The sequence below is a fragment of the Phyllostomus discolor genome, chromosome 13, assembly GCF_004126475.2.
Source record: "Phyllostomus discolor isolate MPI-MPIP mPhyDis1 chromosome 13, mPhyDis1.pri.v3, whole genome shotgun sequence".
Lineage (NCBI taxonomy): Eukaryota > Metazoa > Chordata > Mammalia > Chiroptera > Phyllostomidae > Phyllostomus > Phyllostomus discolor.
Genome location: NC_040915.2, coordinates 52,753,900 through 52,769,109, shown reverse-complemented (window position 1 = coordinate 52,769,109; position 15,210 = coordinate 52,753,900). Strand labels below are relative to the sequence as shown.

General features: G+C 54.6%; 1 protein-coding gene across 3 annotated transcripts in view; it reads right to left on the bottom strand.

Moving 5' to 3' along the window:
* SSH1 (slingshot protein phosphatase 1) overlaps positions 1 to 15,210 on the bottom strand; it is a 53,424-nt gene that overhangs the window by 11,825 nt on the left and 26,389 nt on the right. For 2 of the 3 annotated variants that reach the window (XM_028528383.2, XM_036014427.1), the window contains 8 exons: positions 11,205 to 11,269; positions 10,620 to 10,741; positions 8,458 to 8,526; positions 7,379 to 7,444; positions 5,075 to 5,269; positions 3,494 to 3,587; positions 2,538 to 2,666; positions 113 to 159 (listed from right to left, as the gene is read on the bottom strand). In XM_028528383.2, coding sequence (XP_028384184.1) covers positions 113 to 159; positions 2,538 to 2,666; positions 3,494 to 3,587; positions 5,075 to 5,269; positions 7,379 to 7,444; positions 8,458 to 8,526; positions 10,620 to 10,741; positions 11,205 to 11,269 — 787 coding nt within the window. Of the gene's footprint in view, positions 1 to 112; positions 160 to 2,537; positions 2,667 to 3,493; positions 3,588 to 5,074; positions 5,270 to 7,378; positions 7,445 to 8,457; positions 8,527 to 10,619; positions 10,742 to 11,185; positions 11,270 to 15,210 lie in introns of those variants that run through there. The other variant, XM_036014428.1, reaches the window with a different exon arrangement.

The window sequence follows — 15,210 nt, the reverse complement described above, 5'->3', positions numbered from 1 at the left end:
CCAGGGTGCAGGCCGTTCCGGGCAGGTAGCTCGAGGGCTCGACCTGGGTGGCAAAGCCCAGGGTGTCTCGGCTGCCTAGGAGGACAAGGGAAGACAAGAGGAGCAGACTCACCCTGAGCCCTGCAGTTCCTCCAGATTGGATGCATTCCATTCAGAGCCCTGGGGGACAGATCACACAAACCCCCTGTGAGTGTCACGTGTCAGCCTCGGACCGCTCTGGGGATGCTAGCCCTGACGGTGATTTCACGGCCCCTGGTCTCAGAGGACAGAGAGAACCGACGGAGGCCGGTATCCAAGCAGGTTCCCGAGCACTGGCCGCGTGGGCAGCACAACAGGGGAGGGGCAAGGTCAGGAAAACCTGCCCCCCTCACCACTTCCTCTCCTGGGCCTCCAGGGGTCCTCTCACCGGAGGTGAGACCCCCCTCCCGCTCAGGAGAGGGCACTGCCACCCTCGCAGGCGTCTCTCTGCCTCTTCTGGGAAGTGTGCTGGCAATATTCCGAAGGTTCTCCCCCTCTGACCTGGAAATTCCACTTACAAACGGCTACCCTGAGGAAATACCCAGAATTTGCAGAGATTTATGGAGAAGGACATTTAAGATTATTTCTAATAACAAAAGCGTGGAAACAACCCAAAGGTCCAGCAAGAAGAAATCAGTACAATAAATGAGGATGGATCACGTGATGGAGCATTTCAAGTAGCTCCTACTTTCGGAGGACACCTAACGACCCCGGGAAACGCCACGTAACGACAAGCAAATACAGCGAGACACAAACACGAACAGTACGGCCCTTCCCTTTTCCTTTTTTTTTTTTTAAAAAAAAAGTTACACAAGCATTTAAAAAACCCAGAAGATAGAAAAATAAACATGCCAAAACGTTAACTAAGGCTACCTCTAGGTTTGGGAAACTGGGAATGCCTTTACTTTTCTTCTTTAGACTTATTCATACTTCCTAACATTCTGTAACACGTTTTAATACGTAAAAAACGGGATTAAAGAAAACGAGCCCTCTGTTTCTGAGTACGCAAAGAACATGGAGGGGAAAAAAAAACAACAAAGAAAACCCATCACTTTGCTCTTAGGGAAAGCAAACATGTAACTCACGAAGCAAAAAACCTGCGTACTCTCCACGTGAGCTTCCTTTCAGCAGAGGGCAGACCCCTCCGCGGGCAGGGGCTTCGGGGACCCGGATGGGGCTGGCTACGTGTGGGTGCTAGCTGGGGCTTCGCACTGGAGGGAGAGGCTCAAGCGGAGAAATTCCTTTGGTATCTCTCATGGAAAAAGTGACATAAAACACCAACCACACTGAAAAATAACTGGTGCTTCGCTGGCGCTGTGTCTTCTTGCCGTGATTGCCACCTAGTGGACAGACGGGCTGGAGGTGCCTCGCGGCCTGTCTCCACCAGAGAGGACCATCAGCTTCCCAGAGCAGAGCAGAGGCCAGGGCTGCCCAGGGCTGCCCCACAGCTTTCAAGACACAGGCTTCAAACCCACATACTTACGTACATTTTAACACATTCACTGAATGTGTACAGGCTGGTAACTATTCATAATTAAATATATATTTAGCATAATAAATATATATCATGACACATGCACTTGGAGGACTATTAATTACTCCCCACAGGCAGAGGACAAAGTCGTTATGCTTTCCAAAGCAAAAAAAAAATACACTTCCTTACTTCCCCAGGAAGTGACTTCTGCTCTACCGATGGTTACCATTTATTTGTGCACCGAATGCCTTAAATCTGTATTTTACTGAATCCTCATAACCATTCCACAGGGTCCGGGCTGAAGGAAAAAAGAGGCAGAGACCCACAGCCCCGGCCGTGTCCAGTCACACTGCTGGCCCAGCTGGGGGCTGGGAGCTTGGCCTAGTGGGGCCGATTTTCATTACTACGCTGCACCGCCTCTAATTTTAGCAACGTGCCTTCCTCACAGGCCCTCTGACTTTGAAACCTTGCCAGTTGCCTTCTATGGAGATTTACAGCTTTAAGAAAATCTGAGCAAGAAGTGGAGGTTGCATCACCAAGGCCTGTTCCTTCCATAGCTCTGGGGGCCGTGCACGGAGCGGCCGCCCGGAGGAGCAGAGGGGAGGCTGCCCTGCAGGTGTCCGGTTTGCCTTCCCTGCTGTTGCTCACTCCTCGGGATTCCCAGGCATGACTCTGGGGCTTGGCGAGCACGCTCCCTTTTGTAACTGGGGGTTTTTAGCCCGCAAACCACTGAGAGGTATCTGGAGGGGGTTTGTGTGTAAGTGATGGAAGAAGGCGAAGGGGGGCCAGGGTCTGAGCACGGCTGCCAACTGACTACGCCAAAGGGCTTTCACACAGCTCCCCACAGCCCGGCTGGGAGCCACATCGCAAGCATCTGGCTCCAGAGCAAACCGCGAGGCGGCAGCAGGCCCGAGGCTGCGAGTCCCCGTGCAGCCGGGATCGCGGCTCCTGTAACTCAAGCTGCTCCTTTTCTGACTTGCTCTAAGCAATCAAGGTCAAATTTACGTTCCCCAAGCCAAACCCTGAGGTGTGCTGTGCCTCTTACGAGATAAAGGTGATCGAAGATGAGGGAGGGCTTGTCCATCTGTCCCAAGATTAGGAGCATCTCATTGTCTATGAATTCCTTGAATTCTTTCAAGTTGCAGTTCATCTGTTTCTCCAATTCATTACGGATCTGTGGAGTGGAAAACATCAGGAAAAGTGATTTGTCAAAGAAAATAGTCGTCACCCTCCAAAAAGTAAAGTCACAACGCAAGTTGTGGCTGTTTTAAAAAAAGCGTTTTTTTGCATTTAGACATGCGTGGCCCTCAGGCATGGGCAGCAGGGACACAGGCTACTCAGCCTCGAAGTCAATCTGACATGGGGACAGTTTGCCACTTTGAATAAGAAATCCGATTCTCATGGGGCCTTTTCTGCATTTAAAGCACTTGCACCTTTACAAGTAAATATCAAGCACATTACAAAATCAGTGTCATCTTGCTTTGGAAGGCACCATAATACGATGTAGCATAGGTATTACTAAATAAAAAGATTGTAAGTAACTTTTAAAAATGGCCATTTCAACCTCTTAGGTCTATTTGGTTTAAGTTGTTATTAAAATGCATTGCATTCCTTGAAGAAAAAGCCACCGAAAAAGGAAAAAATAAGGTCCAGAGAAACATCAAAAGGCAGGAGGAAAGCAGTCCAGGGCTAGCGACTTCCTGGTGAGGCAAAGTGGAGCAGAGGAGAGGGTGCTAGCAGGTAAATGTTTCTTGGTGCACTCTACGCAGAGGGCTCATGGCATTCTCACTGGAGGCCTTACGGGTTCAGAGAGCCCAGGAAATCTGCCCAAGCCCCACAGGGCTAGGCAGGGCTAGGTTCAAAAGGCCTGTACTCTTTTTGCTAAGTCCCGCAGGAGAAAGCCACCAGGAGCCAGTGCACCGATTGGTCTGGAAGACCAGGTCTGCGCAGCCGGACAGAGGAATGACCTCTGGCCTGCGGAGAAGGGAAGAGTTCTCTTACTTCTTTGGAGGTCACATTTTCTAGGTCTTGGCTCATCATGATGCTCCGGAGTTTGGCTTTGATGAGGCGCTCGGTCCTTTCCCTTTCGGTCGGCCTGGAGAGAAACCAGCAAAGCGCAGAGCTATAGAAGGACCGGGGCCCAAGTTCACAGAAACACTGATGCTCCTGGGCTTGGTTCCCAGAGACAACTGCTTGGGCGTGCGTGTCCTCAGCAGGTGGCAGAGAGGGACAGGGAAGACCTGCTCCGTGTCCAGAACTCACAGAGGAGTCAAGGGTGGAGCAGATCCAGGGGGCCCAGAGGGGCTGGGAGGCGCCCTCCTCGCTCAGGTCCTGCAGAGAATTAGGCTCTCAGGGCAAGATGCTGGAACCGCCGTGTACCATCCCCACGCCACAGGGCCCTTCGGTCTCTGCTGAGGACACGGCTGAGCCCCGAGCCGCCCACAGGCCCGGCCGTGTCCAGCTCCCAGGATCTCCTTCTCACAGGGCACCAAAATCTGTGTATTTCTCCATGACTTCCATACATCGACCCTGGTTCTCCATTTGGGGCCCACATGAACCAGGCCAATCCTTCGGCGACACGACGCCCCCTCATCTGTTCAAAAGCAGCGTCACTTCTCCCCAGCCCTCTCGCAACTTCCGTGAGGCCCCACGTGACATGGCCCTGGAGTGTCCTCACTCAGGCCACCCCCCTGCTCACGGCCCTCTTAGATGCAGTGTCCCCAACACTGCGGGGAAGGGGCCCGACCAAGGAAAGGGGAGGCCACTTCCCTCTCCTGGAACCAGATTTCAATTTGGGGCAGCCTGTGGCCACGTGAGCGCTGCCGGTAGCCACGCGCTACAGGCCACGCGATTCGCTGTTGCTGCCTCTGAGGCTGCCCTCGGCCTGCGTGGGTACAGTTGTGTTTTGGAACCCAAGGAATTGGCTGTTGCATTCATAATACTCGTTAGAGGTTGCCAGGTGAGAGGGGGGCTGGGAGCCTGGGCGACAGGGGTGAAGGGACCAAGAAGGGCAGACTGGCAGTTACGACACAGTCGCAGGGATGCAGAGTCCAGCACAGGAGTACGGTCAACAGTGTTGTAACGGCGACGCCTACGGCGCCAGGTGGGCACTGGGAGTATCGGAGGGGTCACTTCGTTAAATGTCTAATCACTGTGCTGTGCACCCGAAACTAATATAAGATAACACTGAATGTCAACTGTCACTGAAAAATTAAAATAAAAACCATAAAGGGTAGAGGAAGAGGATTTAAGAGTCCAGTCTATGGTAACGGAGCCCTGCCCGGGAGCCAGTGACGCAGGTGGGCCACGCGCTTCTTTTGAGATCTGACAGGAGCTAGGGAGCTGCTCCCCAGAAACACATTCACTCCCGATGTGTCTACAATTTCCAAGGGGGGTGGTGGTCACAGACCCTTCCCCCAGCCGGAGACCACCCACAGGCCACAGGTCGGGAACCTCTGCTTGAAATACTAGATCTGGGAGGGGCGGCCCTTGGTCGGGGCAGCATGGAGGGGGTGTGGCCCTGTGCGGACCCAGGGCCCCACGGGGCGGGTGCGGGAGTGGGTGAGGAGGCGCCGCACTCACTTGTCCACGAACAGGGCTGGGGAGTCGGGCCGCGTGGACTCCAGGTCCTGCATGGCGTTCCACTCGTTGATGCAGCTCTGCTCGGAGCCGATGCAGCTCTCGTAGTAGCTGGCCCAGACCAGGGCCACGCCCCCGGGGAAGTAGTTGTGCCTCCGCGCCACTTCGCAGGCCTTGTGCAGGACCTGCAGGGCGGACCTGGGCAGGAGGGGGAGAGGGTCAGGCCTGGGAGGCAGACGGAGTGCTGGGGTCTCCCTCCAACAAAGGGGTTTTTACACGCAGCCGGGAAGGCCGGTCACGAAGGACCGGCTGGTGGCACAGCCCGTCTCCATGACGTGCGCACCGACCCAAGAGCAGAGGGAACATCCTCCACCATTCCCAACAGGAAACAGAAAACTTCCTAACTCTTCCCGGCAGGCTGGCTCACACTTCATTTGCATTCGACAGTGCACTGATTAACTCCCAAGGATTAGGATTTACTTCCGAGGCCACGGTGGTGGTCAGAACGCAGGAGCCAGGGTGAGGCCCAGCCCCGGGAGGGAAAGAGCCAGCGCTAGGCAGCGGGGACCTTTCACTGCAGTCTAAGCGCTTCATCCCTACCCCTCCCAGCAACGCTCCGGCAGCTCAGACTCCGAAGGAAACGAGTTCCAGAGTCACTTCAACACAGAGGCCAGCAGAAGAGGGGGCCTGAGAAGGAGGTGGGACGGGGGGGACAACATTAAAAATGTTTTTCGTAATGGCCAACATAGTCATTCCTGTTTTACTTCTTTTAACAAAAATAGGGGCTGGAAATTTCCCAGCAAACAGGGTCAATCAGGCATGGACAAGGGACGGGAGAGTGCGCCCCGAGTGGGGGGCAGCTATCAGGGAACGGGGCGACGACAGCACACAGACCGCTGCGGTCCTCGTCACTTTTCCCGGTGGCACACGCTGCTCCCCTCTCCAGGCTGGTGGAGGGGGGAGACTGGAGCTATTTACTAAATTTAGTCCTGGTTCAGAAGTTTTGGAAAAGCACACAGGGCTATTTTTCACGTGCCTGGAAAGAAAGAGACTTAAAAAAAAAAATCACCCAGGGATACAAAGAAGCAGCTGGGACCTCTAGAAAAATTAGGATTTCATGATTCCCCCAAAATGACCCTGAACTGACTACAGAGCGGAGTGACGGAGGAACCCTGTGCTTATGGCCTCGCGCCCCTACAGACTTGAAACTCCGCGTGGACAGGGGTTCCGTCCAAGACGCTCAGCGCCCAGCAGGGAGACGGGAATGCCTGCTGCGTGCCGGGCGCAGCGAGACCTGTCGGGAGGGGGCGTGCACCTGCAGGGACAACACGCCTCCCACAGCAGAAACCAACCGCCTTGAGGAGGGGCCCAGGGACACCGCAGACACTTCCCCGAAGAGGACACACAACGGCCAACGGGCGCATCCGATGACGCCCAACATTCTTTAAGCAGGGAAGTGCGAGTCCGGACCATGAGGAGGTACCACCCCCACCCGTTAGGACGGCGATTACACAGAACCACAGAAGATCGCAAGTGCAGACCGGGGCGCAGAGGGACTGGAATCCTGCGCCTTGCTGCTGGTGGGGCTATAAACGGAGAGCAGTGGGGTGGTTCCTCAAAACATTAAACGTGAAACTACCCCGTGACCTGGAAATTCCACTCCCAGGTGTAAACCAAAGGAGATGAAAGCGGGGACTCAGCCTGGTGCTCTGCTCACCAGTGCTCGCAGCAGCCCCGCTCGCAGCAGCCCCATTCGCAACAGCCGAACGACGTCACGACTCAGGAGCCCATCAACCAACGCACGGATAAACAAACGCGGCCTGCCCACGTGATGGGCGGTCACTCAGCCGTGAAAAGGAACGGAGTTCTCACGCACGCCGCAGCACAGATGGGCCCTGAAGCATCATGCTCAGGGACAGATGCCAGACACGGGAGGACAAGCGGTCCACTCACACGAGAGGCATGGAACAGGCAGATCCACAGAGACACCGGAGAACAGGCTACCAGGGGCTGGGGAGAGGGGTCGGGGGCTCGTGTTTAGTAATGGGGACGGAGGTTCTGTCTGGGGTGACGGAAGAGTTCTGGGGGTGGGCGGCGGTGCCGGCGGCACGACACTGTGCGAGTCCTAGTGCCACTGAACTCTGCACTTAAAAAGGGTTAAGACGGGCAAGTTTGTTATGTATCGCTTGCCATACACGCAGATCAGATGTGCCTAGACGGGCTTCTCGGTGGAAGGGGTTTTTCTAGTCATGCTGTCACGTTGGAAACAACTTCTCAGGAGTTAAAAGTCCCTAAAACCACACTCACCACATGGCCTGGACAGACACGGGCTTGAAGACGTGCATCCGTCCCGCCGTGCTCACGCTGAATCCACTAGGGGTGAAAAACAGCAACAAAAAGACACCGTGGTGAGAAGACAGACCCTCTAACCACACCCCTGCGAGACAGTGGGGGCAGGCCTGCTGGGGACACTCTGAGGACACGTGTGTCTCACGCTGTCGGATAAGGGACTGCAGGCCGGCTGCATCAGACAAGGGCAAAGCAAGGGGGAAAAAAGACAGGCTCCCAATCCCAGAAGGCTTGTTTCTAACCCAGCAACTCGAAGCCTACAAAAACCGAGGCCCTGGCAAAGGGCGCGCAGCCGTGGCGGCATCTGACGCCATCTCCTCTGTGCTCCTGCGGCGGTCCCAGCCCACCTGCTACTCTCCACCCCACGCATCCCATCTTTTTTGGAATTGCACTGAAAATGTGTTAACAGAAGGCAAAACTTTAAAAAGGAAAAATGTTACCATATAATTCTACGTTATTGAAAAATCACATTCTTCTTCCCCTCTCCCAGATCTGCCCACGAGGCAGCAGCACCTCTACTGCTGGAATCCCAGTGGGGACGAACGGATGCAGACCCCAGGGCCCTCCCTCTCGCCCACCGGCCCAGGGCCAGCCCCAGCGTGGTGTTCGGAACGCCTCTGTGCCCGTCACTGTGTGTCCGTCCCCGAGCCCGCCGAGGCCTCGAGCTCCCGCCACCGTCCCGTGTATCCGTGGACTTTCGGGGCCCAGCCCACACGGAGGGCATGTCCTGAGTGATCATTTACCGTATCAGGGCAAACGAATGAATGTCAGTTTTCTGCTGCTCTTGAACTTCGCATAGCAGCCATCTCCTGTAATATGCTTCCACAACTAGTTCACGACCCAAACTCCTTTGCGTGATGCCCAGAATGCCCCTCTCCTGGTGTGGCTCCCTGGAGGGCAATGTTGCTTCTCCTTGATGCAATAAACACGTCACACACACACGATTCTATTGCTGATGACTACCCAGTGGTGTTCAAACTGACTCACATTTCAGAGTTTATAGTGACAAAAAGAATCTTTCAAGGGGATCTGCTTACCCGTCGCCGTCCAGGTGGATTTTCGTGTCGCTCCACAGCCGGAGAACCATCCCGATGGTACAGCTCTTACTGCGCGGGAGGAAAGAGAAGCTGCCTGGGGTGGCAGTCCCCCTGCTCACCCACACTTCCCTGCGTCTCACCCAGCCCGCCCAGCTCACAGACGGGACCGGCCCCTGACCTGGGTCTGGCCGCCGGGTGTGTATCTGGGAGAAGCTCTGCAGGCACTGCTCACCCCTGAACTCTAGGAGACACGGGTCTGAGACGGCCCACTACGGGGAGCTGCCAGTGACCCCCTTTCTCAGAGACAGTCACAGGGTGCTCTGACCCCACCGTCTGGTGTGGTGGCAGCTCCATAAACACCAGGTCTCAGCTGCAGCTCCCAGGGGACAAGGAGCAAGCAGCCGACCTCATGACCTTCCTGCAGCAGGGGTGAGGCCGCCGGTGGCTGGCGCACTCTGGGCACAAGGCCACACGCACTCTGGGGGACACGGGCGAGTGGTGGCGGCCGACCCAGCCTCCGGTCCTGGGGTGAAGGAGAAGGGGAGGGAGCCAGCACCATTACTGGAGTGCGGTGCTGGACCTCTGTTTCTGTACCTCCTGGGCAGCTGCTGTTTTAAGAACTAGCTTAATCTGCTTTTGTTTTGCCCATCCTCACCGTGAAATGATACTTTAGCGACTGGCGCCGCTGAAACACACGGAGGGAATGAAAGGGCTTTATCAGAGGGGCTCCTCGGGTTATTGTGAACATTCTTCAGGCATTTGAAAGAGTCGGCTTGTGAGGAACCGTTGTCACGGGGCCAAGGCCAGCGCCGCTGACCTCCGGGGATCTCCCGCTTACATCTCTGCTACCGCCGCACAGCCGCCTGGGAGTAATGTTAGGAGCGTGCGGCTGTGTGGCCGGGGCGCCTGAGTTCGCAGAGCATCTGCACCCGTGCCGGGCTCTTCCACCCTCGGCTTCTGCGTCCTTGGGGAAGGGAGTGTTAAGTCCTTCGGGTAAAAGCAGACTAAGCCTTTCGGGTTAGGCCAATTCCCAGGTCCCACCCTGCAGTCCTGCCCGTTCTTGATGGGCTAACTCTGTTTCCTCTGCAGAGCTGCACAATGAAACTTATTTTGAAACTTGGAGCTCCTGGAGCTTCGTGGCTGTGTCAGCGCTAGGGTGAGACTGACACGTCCCTGCCCCTGAACTTGCCCAACTGCCCAGTCGTCCTTTAAGACGTGGCTTAGCCACCGCATGCTCCAGAGGCCTTTGGCATGGCCCCTTTACAGCCAATCCCTCTCCTGTGTTCCCAGCGCCCCCCACGTGTCTCTGCATCGCTGAGCCCACCAGCCAGCATCTCTGATCATGGCTCTCTCCTTCCTCACGGAGCTCACAGGCTCTCTGAGGCCAAGACTGTATGTGCTATTGTTCTTTGTTTACCTGGGCCCGGCCTATTGTCTCATGCACAGGAGAATGCAAGCAAATTGTTTGCTTAATGAATCAGCAGATTAATGAACTGATGACTAAAGGGAGTCACTTTAATCTGGTTTTAACAAATCTAGGCCTTGCAATGGTCTCACATGTATTAACTTATCCTAGATGTAAGAAGAACCGCTTGCCTTCATTTCAGAAAAATAATAGGGTCTATGATATCCTGAACTTGGCCTCTAGTTATTGGGAAATTCCAAACCTCTCTTTAAGCCTCTGACCCAGGACCCGTCGGCCAGTGCTTGGGAATCCGTGGGACAGCGCTGCTGGATAAGGCACTTGATTTGCTGCCTATCAAGCACATACTTCTTACGTGGGCTGTCTGCCTGGGTGGCACCCTCCCTGCTTCACTGGGCTGGTCCCTGCTTTTACCTGGGTGTTCACCACAGCTGTCACCTCCTTCAGGAAGCCCTCCAGGCTAAGGTGCCCTTTCTAGAGCACCCAGTGTTAGAGCTGTAAGCGTGGTGTAGCTTTTCTATCCTCTCAGCAGACCCTGAGCTCTGAGAGCAGAGGCAGGGTCTAGCATAGCACCCGCACGCGAGAGCTGAAATGCTATGCTCTGTGGTGCCCGATCACCCCACCACCTGCCATCACCCATCCCACCGTCACCTCCCGAGAGTACGGGACCGGGCCAATCTTTTCCCAGCAGCAACTGCTGTCCCGCCACAGAAGGGCGCCACCGTCCCGTCAGACTCACCTTTCCTTACTGGAAAAGTCGACGCCCAGCAGGATGCTCTCCTCTGTGTCCTGCCGCCCGCTGCTGTCCACCACCACCATGTACCGCACCCGCTCCGCCCAGGCACTCTCCAGGCGCACGGCCTGCGCAGGCAGAGATGCTCTCACCGGCTGCCTCTCCAGCTGGGGCCCCCTCCCTCGCCCAACCAAGGTCAAGGGCTTCTGTTTGCTACCTTGCCCCCTGTGAGTTTAGGAACCGAGATGAGATTCTTAGACACAGCAGCCACATCCCTCTTATACCCCCAGCACGAGGGATGGGGCCGGCCCAAAGGAGACCCCTCCCCACGTTGGTTAAATGGGTGGATGGTAACATCCGGAGAACGAAGATGCCCACTTAGCACAGACTGACACGGGGCCCTGACGCATCCTTCCCCTGGGCCTCCCGGGCGCCGAGGAGCAAACTCCGCTTCGGCTTTTGTGAACAACTTGGGGGGATTTTTAAATCGCAGAACTCACCACCCACCCACCCCACCACACCCATTGCTCGTAATGCCCTACTAAATTTCACAATTAAAAATTCAAACTTGCCACTCTCATCTCTTCTTACCAGCTTGATTCTGTCTTCACATCGCAGAAGATTGATCATCACTTGAAGGTGCTGGGGCAAGTCACCTGTCGGACCAACAGAGAAAGTTTCAGAGGGCCGCCCACCTGCTTCCCAGGCAGAAACCTGGGAGAGGCGGGTCTCACGGGCCTGAGGGAAGACCCGGGGGGCGAGAACACCCCTCTCCCTCCACCGCAGGGGAACCTCCCCAAACACAAAGCCTCGGGGCTCTCACCCCGCTCTCAAGCAGTAACAGGAGCATGAGTGAGAGACAGCTTTTTGCTCTGTTTTTAAAAGTGACTTTTATTTTCCAAAATACTTGCTTATATGGGTTTTTAAATACAAAATGTGGCAAGTACAGACAAGCCTGGAGTGGAAATATCATTAAATTCAAGCAAACGTCATTTTGCAGGGTAGGGCGGCAGGAACCAAGGACGCGGCTGAAGGAGGGGTCGGCGATGAGCTGTCTGAGTGGGGAGGATGGGGCTGGGCGCCACTGTCTCCCTCTCAGCTCTCCGGCATCTGCCGTCCGAGGTGGGCCTTCCATGAGTGGGGGGGGGGACCTAAGTGACTCTACAGACAACAGGCCGAGGGCCCAGAGAAATGACAGCAAGCTGCCATTTTTTCTTTGCTTGCTAAAAATTACACACTCCCTCCTACCCCCATTATTTAAAAGAGGCAGCAATCCAGGGCCAGGTACCCAGCTTCTCTGAGTGGCCCCAGGGTGCAGCGGCGCCCCCGGGCTGGGGAGGGCGGGGAGGTGGGGGTCTCCGAGGCCACGTGGGACCAGCCCCATGGAAGGAAGAGCTGGGCCTTCCAGGCGGTGGGGCCCTGGAAACCGAACTTCCTAGTCAGTAAAGGAGCACGTGTGACTCCAATGCCACTTTTCTCCTCACTTGTACATTTAAAAAAAAAATGTCTGCATGGGTTTCTTTCCGAAGAAAAGGTTCATCTGTAAAGATGCTGATATAGAAAAATGCAAGAAAAAATCTGTATTAATTTCATTTTGTGCAACACCCCGAGGCAGCAATTTTCAACCCTTTTCATCTCGTGGCACACACAGACTAATTACTAAAATTCTGCAGCACACTAAAAAAATGTATTTTTTGCCAACCTGAAAAAAAAAGTAAAATTTGGATTCATTCACACTGGGCAGCTATTGTTGTGTTGGCTGTTGTCATTTTTTTTACTCAACAGTCTCAGGGAAGAGAGGCCAGTGTCCCTGACTGAACAGACAGGTTTCCTGCAGTACACGGTTGAAAAGTGCTGCCCTAAAGAATAGGATTATCTTCTTTAAAAAAAAAAAAAAATCACCCTACAGAGCACAACTAGAAACCCAGCAGGACCAATACACTGAAGTTATTCCTTTGGCTAAAGCACCTTTTAAGTTTTAGGGCAGGTTGATATGTGATGTCCAAGCTGTACTTCCTGCCCCAGAGAGGAAGCGGGTCATCAGGAAATTGCTCCTCATGAAAGAAGGCACCAAAAAAAACAGAAACAGACTCGTAGATACAGAGAACAGACTGACAGTTGTCGGTGGGGTGGTTGGCGGTCTGGTGACAAGGGGACGGGACGAAGCCATGCAACCTGGCAGCCACAGAGGAGCCGCAGAGATGTATGGGCATTACAACCCAGGGCATACAGTCAATAATGTTGAAATAAATAGGTATGGGGCTGAGGGGGACCACTCCGTAAGTACATGACTCTCTAACCGCTTTGCTGTTTGTCTGCAACTGATACAGGATGATTCTGAATGTACAATTTAATTGAAAACATTTTTTTAAAAAGCAAGCTGCCCCTCCTGTCTGTTCGCTCTATTACAGGGTCCTGCGGGGCACAGGGCCCTGCGCTGGCACCACTTCCCGTGAGGGATGACCTGCAGGTCAGGACTCACTTAAAGAAGGATGCAGGGCCCCGTCCCCTCCCTCTGCCTAAGGGCACCCTCGCTTGTCCTGTCACCAGTGCCACAAAGACTGACAGCCACCATGCCGGTCCTTGGCTTGCCTGCGCCCTGCGACTACCCACTCCGAGTCAAAGCACTCGAATGAAAGCGAAAGCAGCCCCGTGTCAGACGGGCGCCTACAGGAGGGGGACACTCTCTGTGCAGAGGGACTCCTTTCCGCGGGACGGCTCGTGGAGGTGTGGGACTGCCGACCGACAGGCGTCCCCACCCCAGCCTGGCGTCCACACCCAGTCCCCACACGCTGGCGTGCTCGCCAGTCACCTGCACAAAAACCAGAGCAGAGAAGCACAGAGCTCGGTCCCAGGAAGAGTCTCAGAGGGACTGGGCTGGCTGACACGAACTGGATTACTTTTACGTGGACAGCATTCACCCGCAGCTCTGGTACTGAGCTCTGTGTGGCGATTATTGAGGGGGCTGTGGGGCACTCAGGGACAGTCCAAGGTCCTGCTGCCTTTGTGAGCTCACCAGCCACCCCAGACCCCAGGGGCACAGAGCCAACAAGCCAGTGGCCTTCCTCCTCCTCTCACGCACATTCAGCGGACGCACCGGCCAGCCTGACTCGGGGCTTCTGCGGAACGGTTCTGCACTGACTTCCTCCTGCTCTCACGCACTGTGCACGCACTGTCTGATCCAGAGGAAGGAGACTCACACCAAGCGAACAAAGCCTGAGCATTGTTCATGACAATGACATGAACAATGGTTAAACCCTTAACAGGGCAAAACCGTTGGCAAATTCGAGAGCGAAGGTTCTGTGGATGGGCTTGTGGCACTGGGAGCCACCGCAGTAACCGTCACAGCTACCACAACTGAGCACCTACGGGGAGGCAAGTGTGCTACCCGCGTGAACTTGGACGTCCACGCCCTCCGAGGTTCTGGTCCCTGGCACCCACTGCGAAGACCAGGAAACTGAGGCTCAGGGCTGACGGTGACAGCGGAGCGACCTGCGGAACCGGGACCGGACGCCGGCCTGCCTGGCTCCGAAGCACGTGTTCTTTCCCCGAACCACAATGCCTCCTTGTGCAGGACGACGATTTTCCTGGCTGAAAACAGACTTGGATCTTGATTATAAATATCATCACGTGAAACTACTGGTTGAGCCCTGGGTGTTTGCTATCGAATTGTAAGATACGAAATTCTAATCGAGGCCCTCAGATCCACAGTGAGGCTGGATGACCGGAGGTCAGACCAACAAAGTGATCGAAGTGACAAGAAGACTGGCCTCAACTGCGGTTGCTTTCCCCTGTCGTCTGAGAGTCTGGGGCCTTTCCAGCTCACACTCAGGTGTGCGGGGCCTGTCCAGCTCATACTCAGGTGTGCGGGGCCTGTCCAAGAAGCACCTGGGGACGCCGCACCTGTTACAAAGGTCAATTTGTGCACAAATGTTTTCTGAATTCTTCTTCCCAAATTGCCTTTGGTTTCAGAGTCAAGTCACCGAAGAAAACCAGGCGTGTTGCTTTACAGGCATTCCTTATTTGTTTGCTTTTGGACATAAAGTAATACTAGGTTCAACCCCCTACTTTATCACTTCCCTGTATCCCCGAACCAAATCCACCATTAAAAATAGAGACGCCCCATCTCAGTGTGTGTCAAACAAAGGCTCATTGTAAGAGTAATACATCCCATTATAGAAAATCTGGAAACAAGAACTTAAAAACTTTATCACCTATAGGCCCAACACCCGAGACAACACACCTTATGGCTTTGTTCCACTGGAAGACCAGCTAGGAATCCTCTCCCGGTTGGCACTGGGGTTCCCCCTGCCTCTGGCTAAGAAATGAGGGCTCCGTGAGTTCTGTCTATGGGTACCCTCTCCTCCCAGCTATGGGGTGGAAGAAGGGAGGGAGGGATGCACAGTGTGGACACATGGTGCTCTGTGAGGCTAGGTAGGTGTCGGCGGCTCACGTCAAATGTGTCACTAAATTTTGTTTCTTTCTAGATGGTCTTGGCAAAGCTTAATAACTCCTGTTTTTTCATTCCACTGCCTTTTACAAAAACAGATTCTTTTCCTTTTGATACTAACTGTAAGAGTAGTGGATTGCAGAGAAT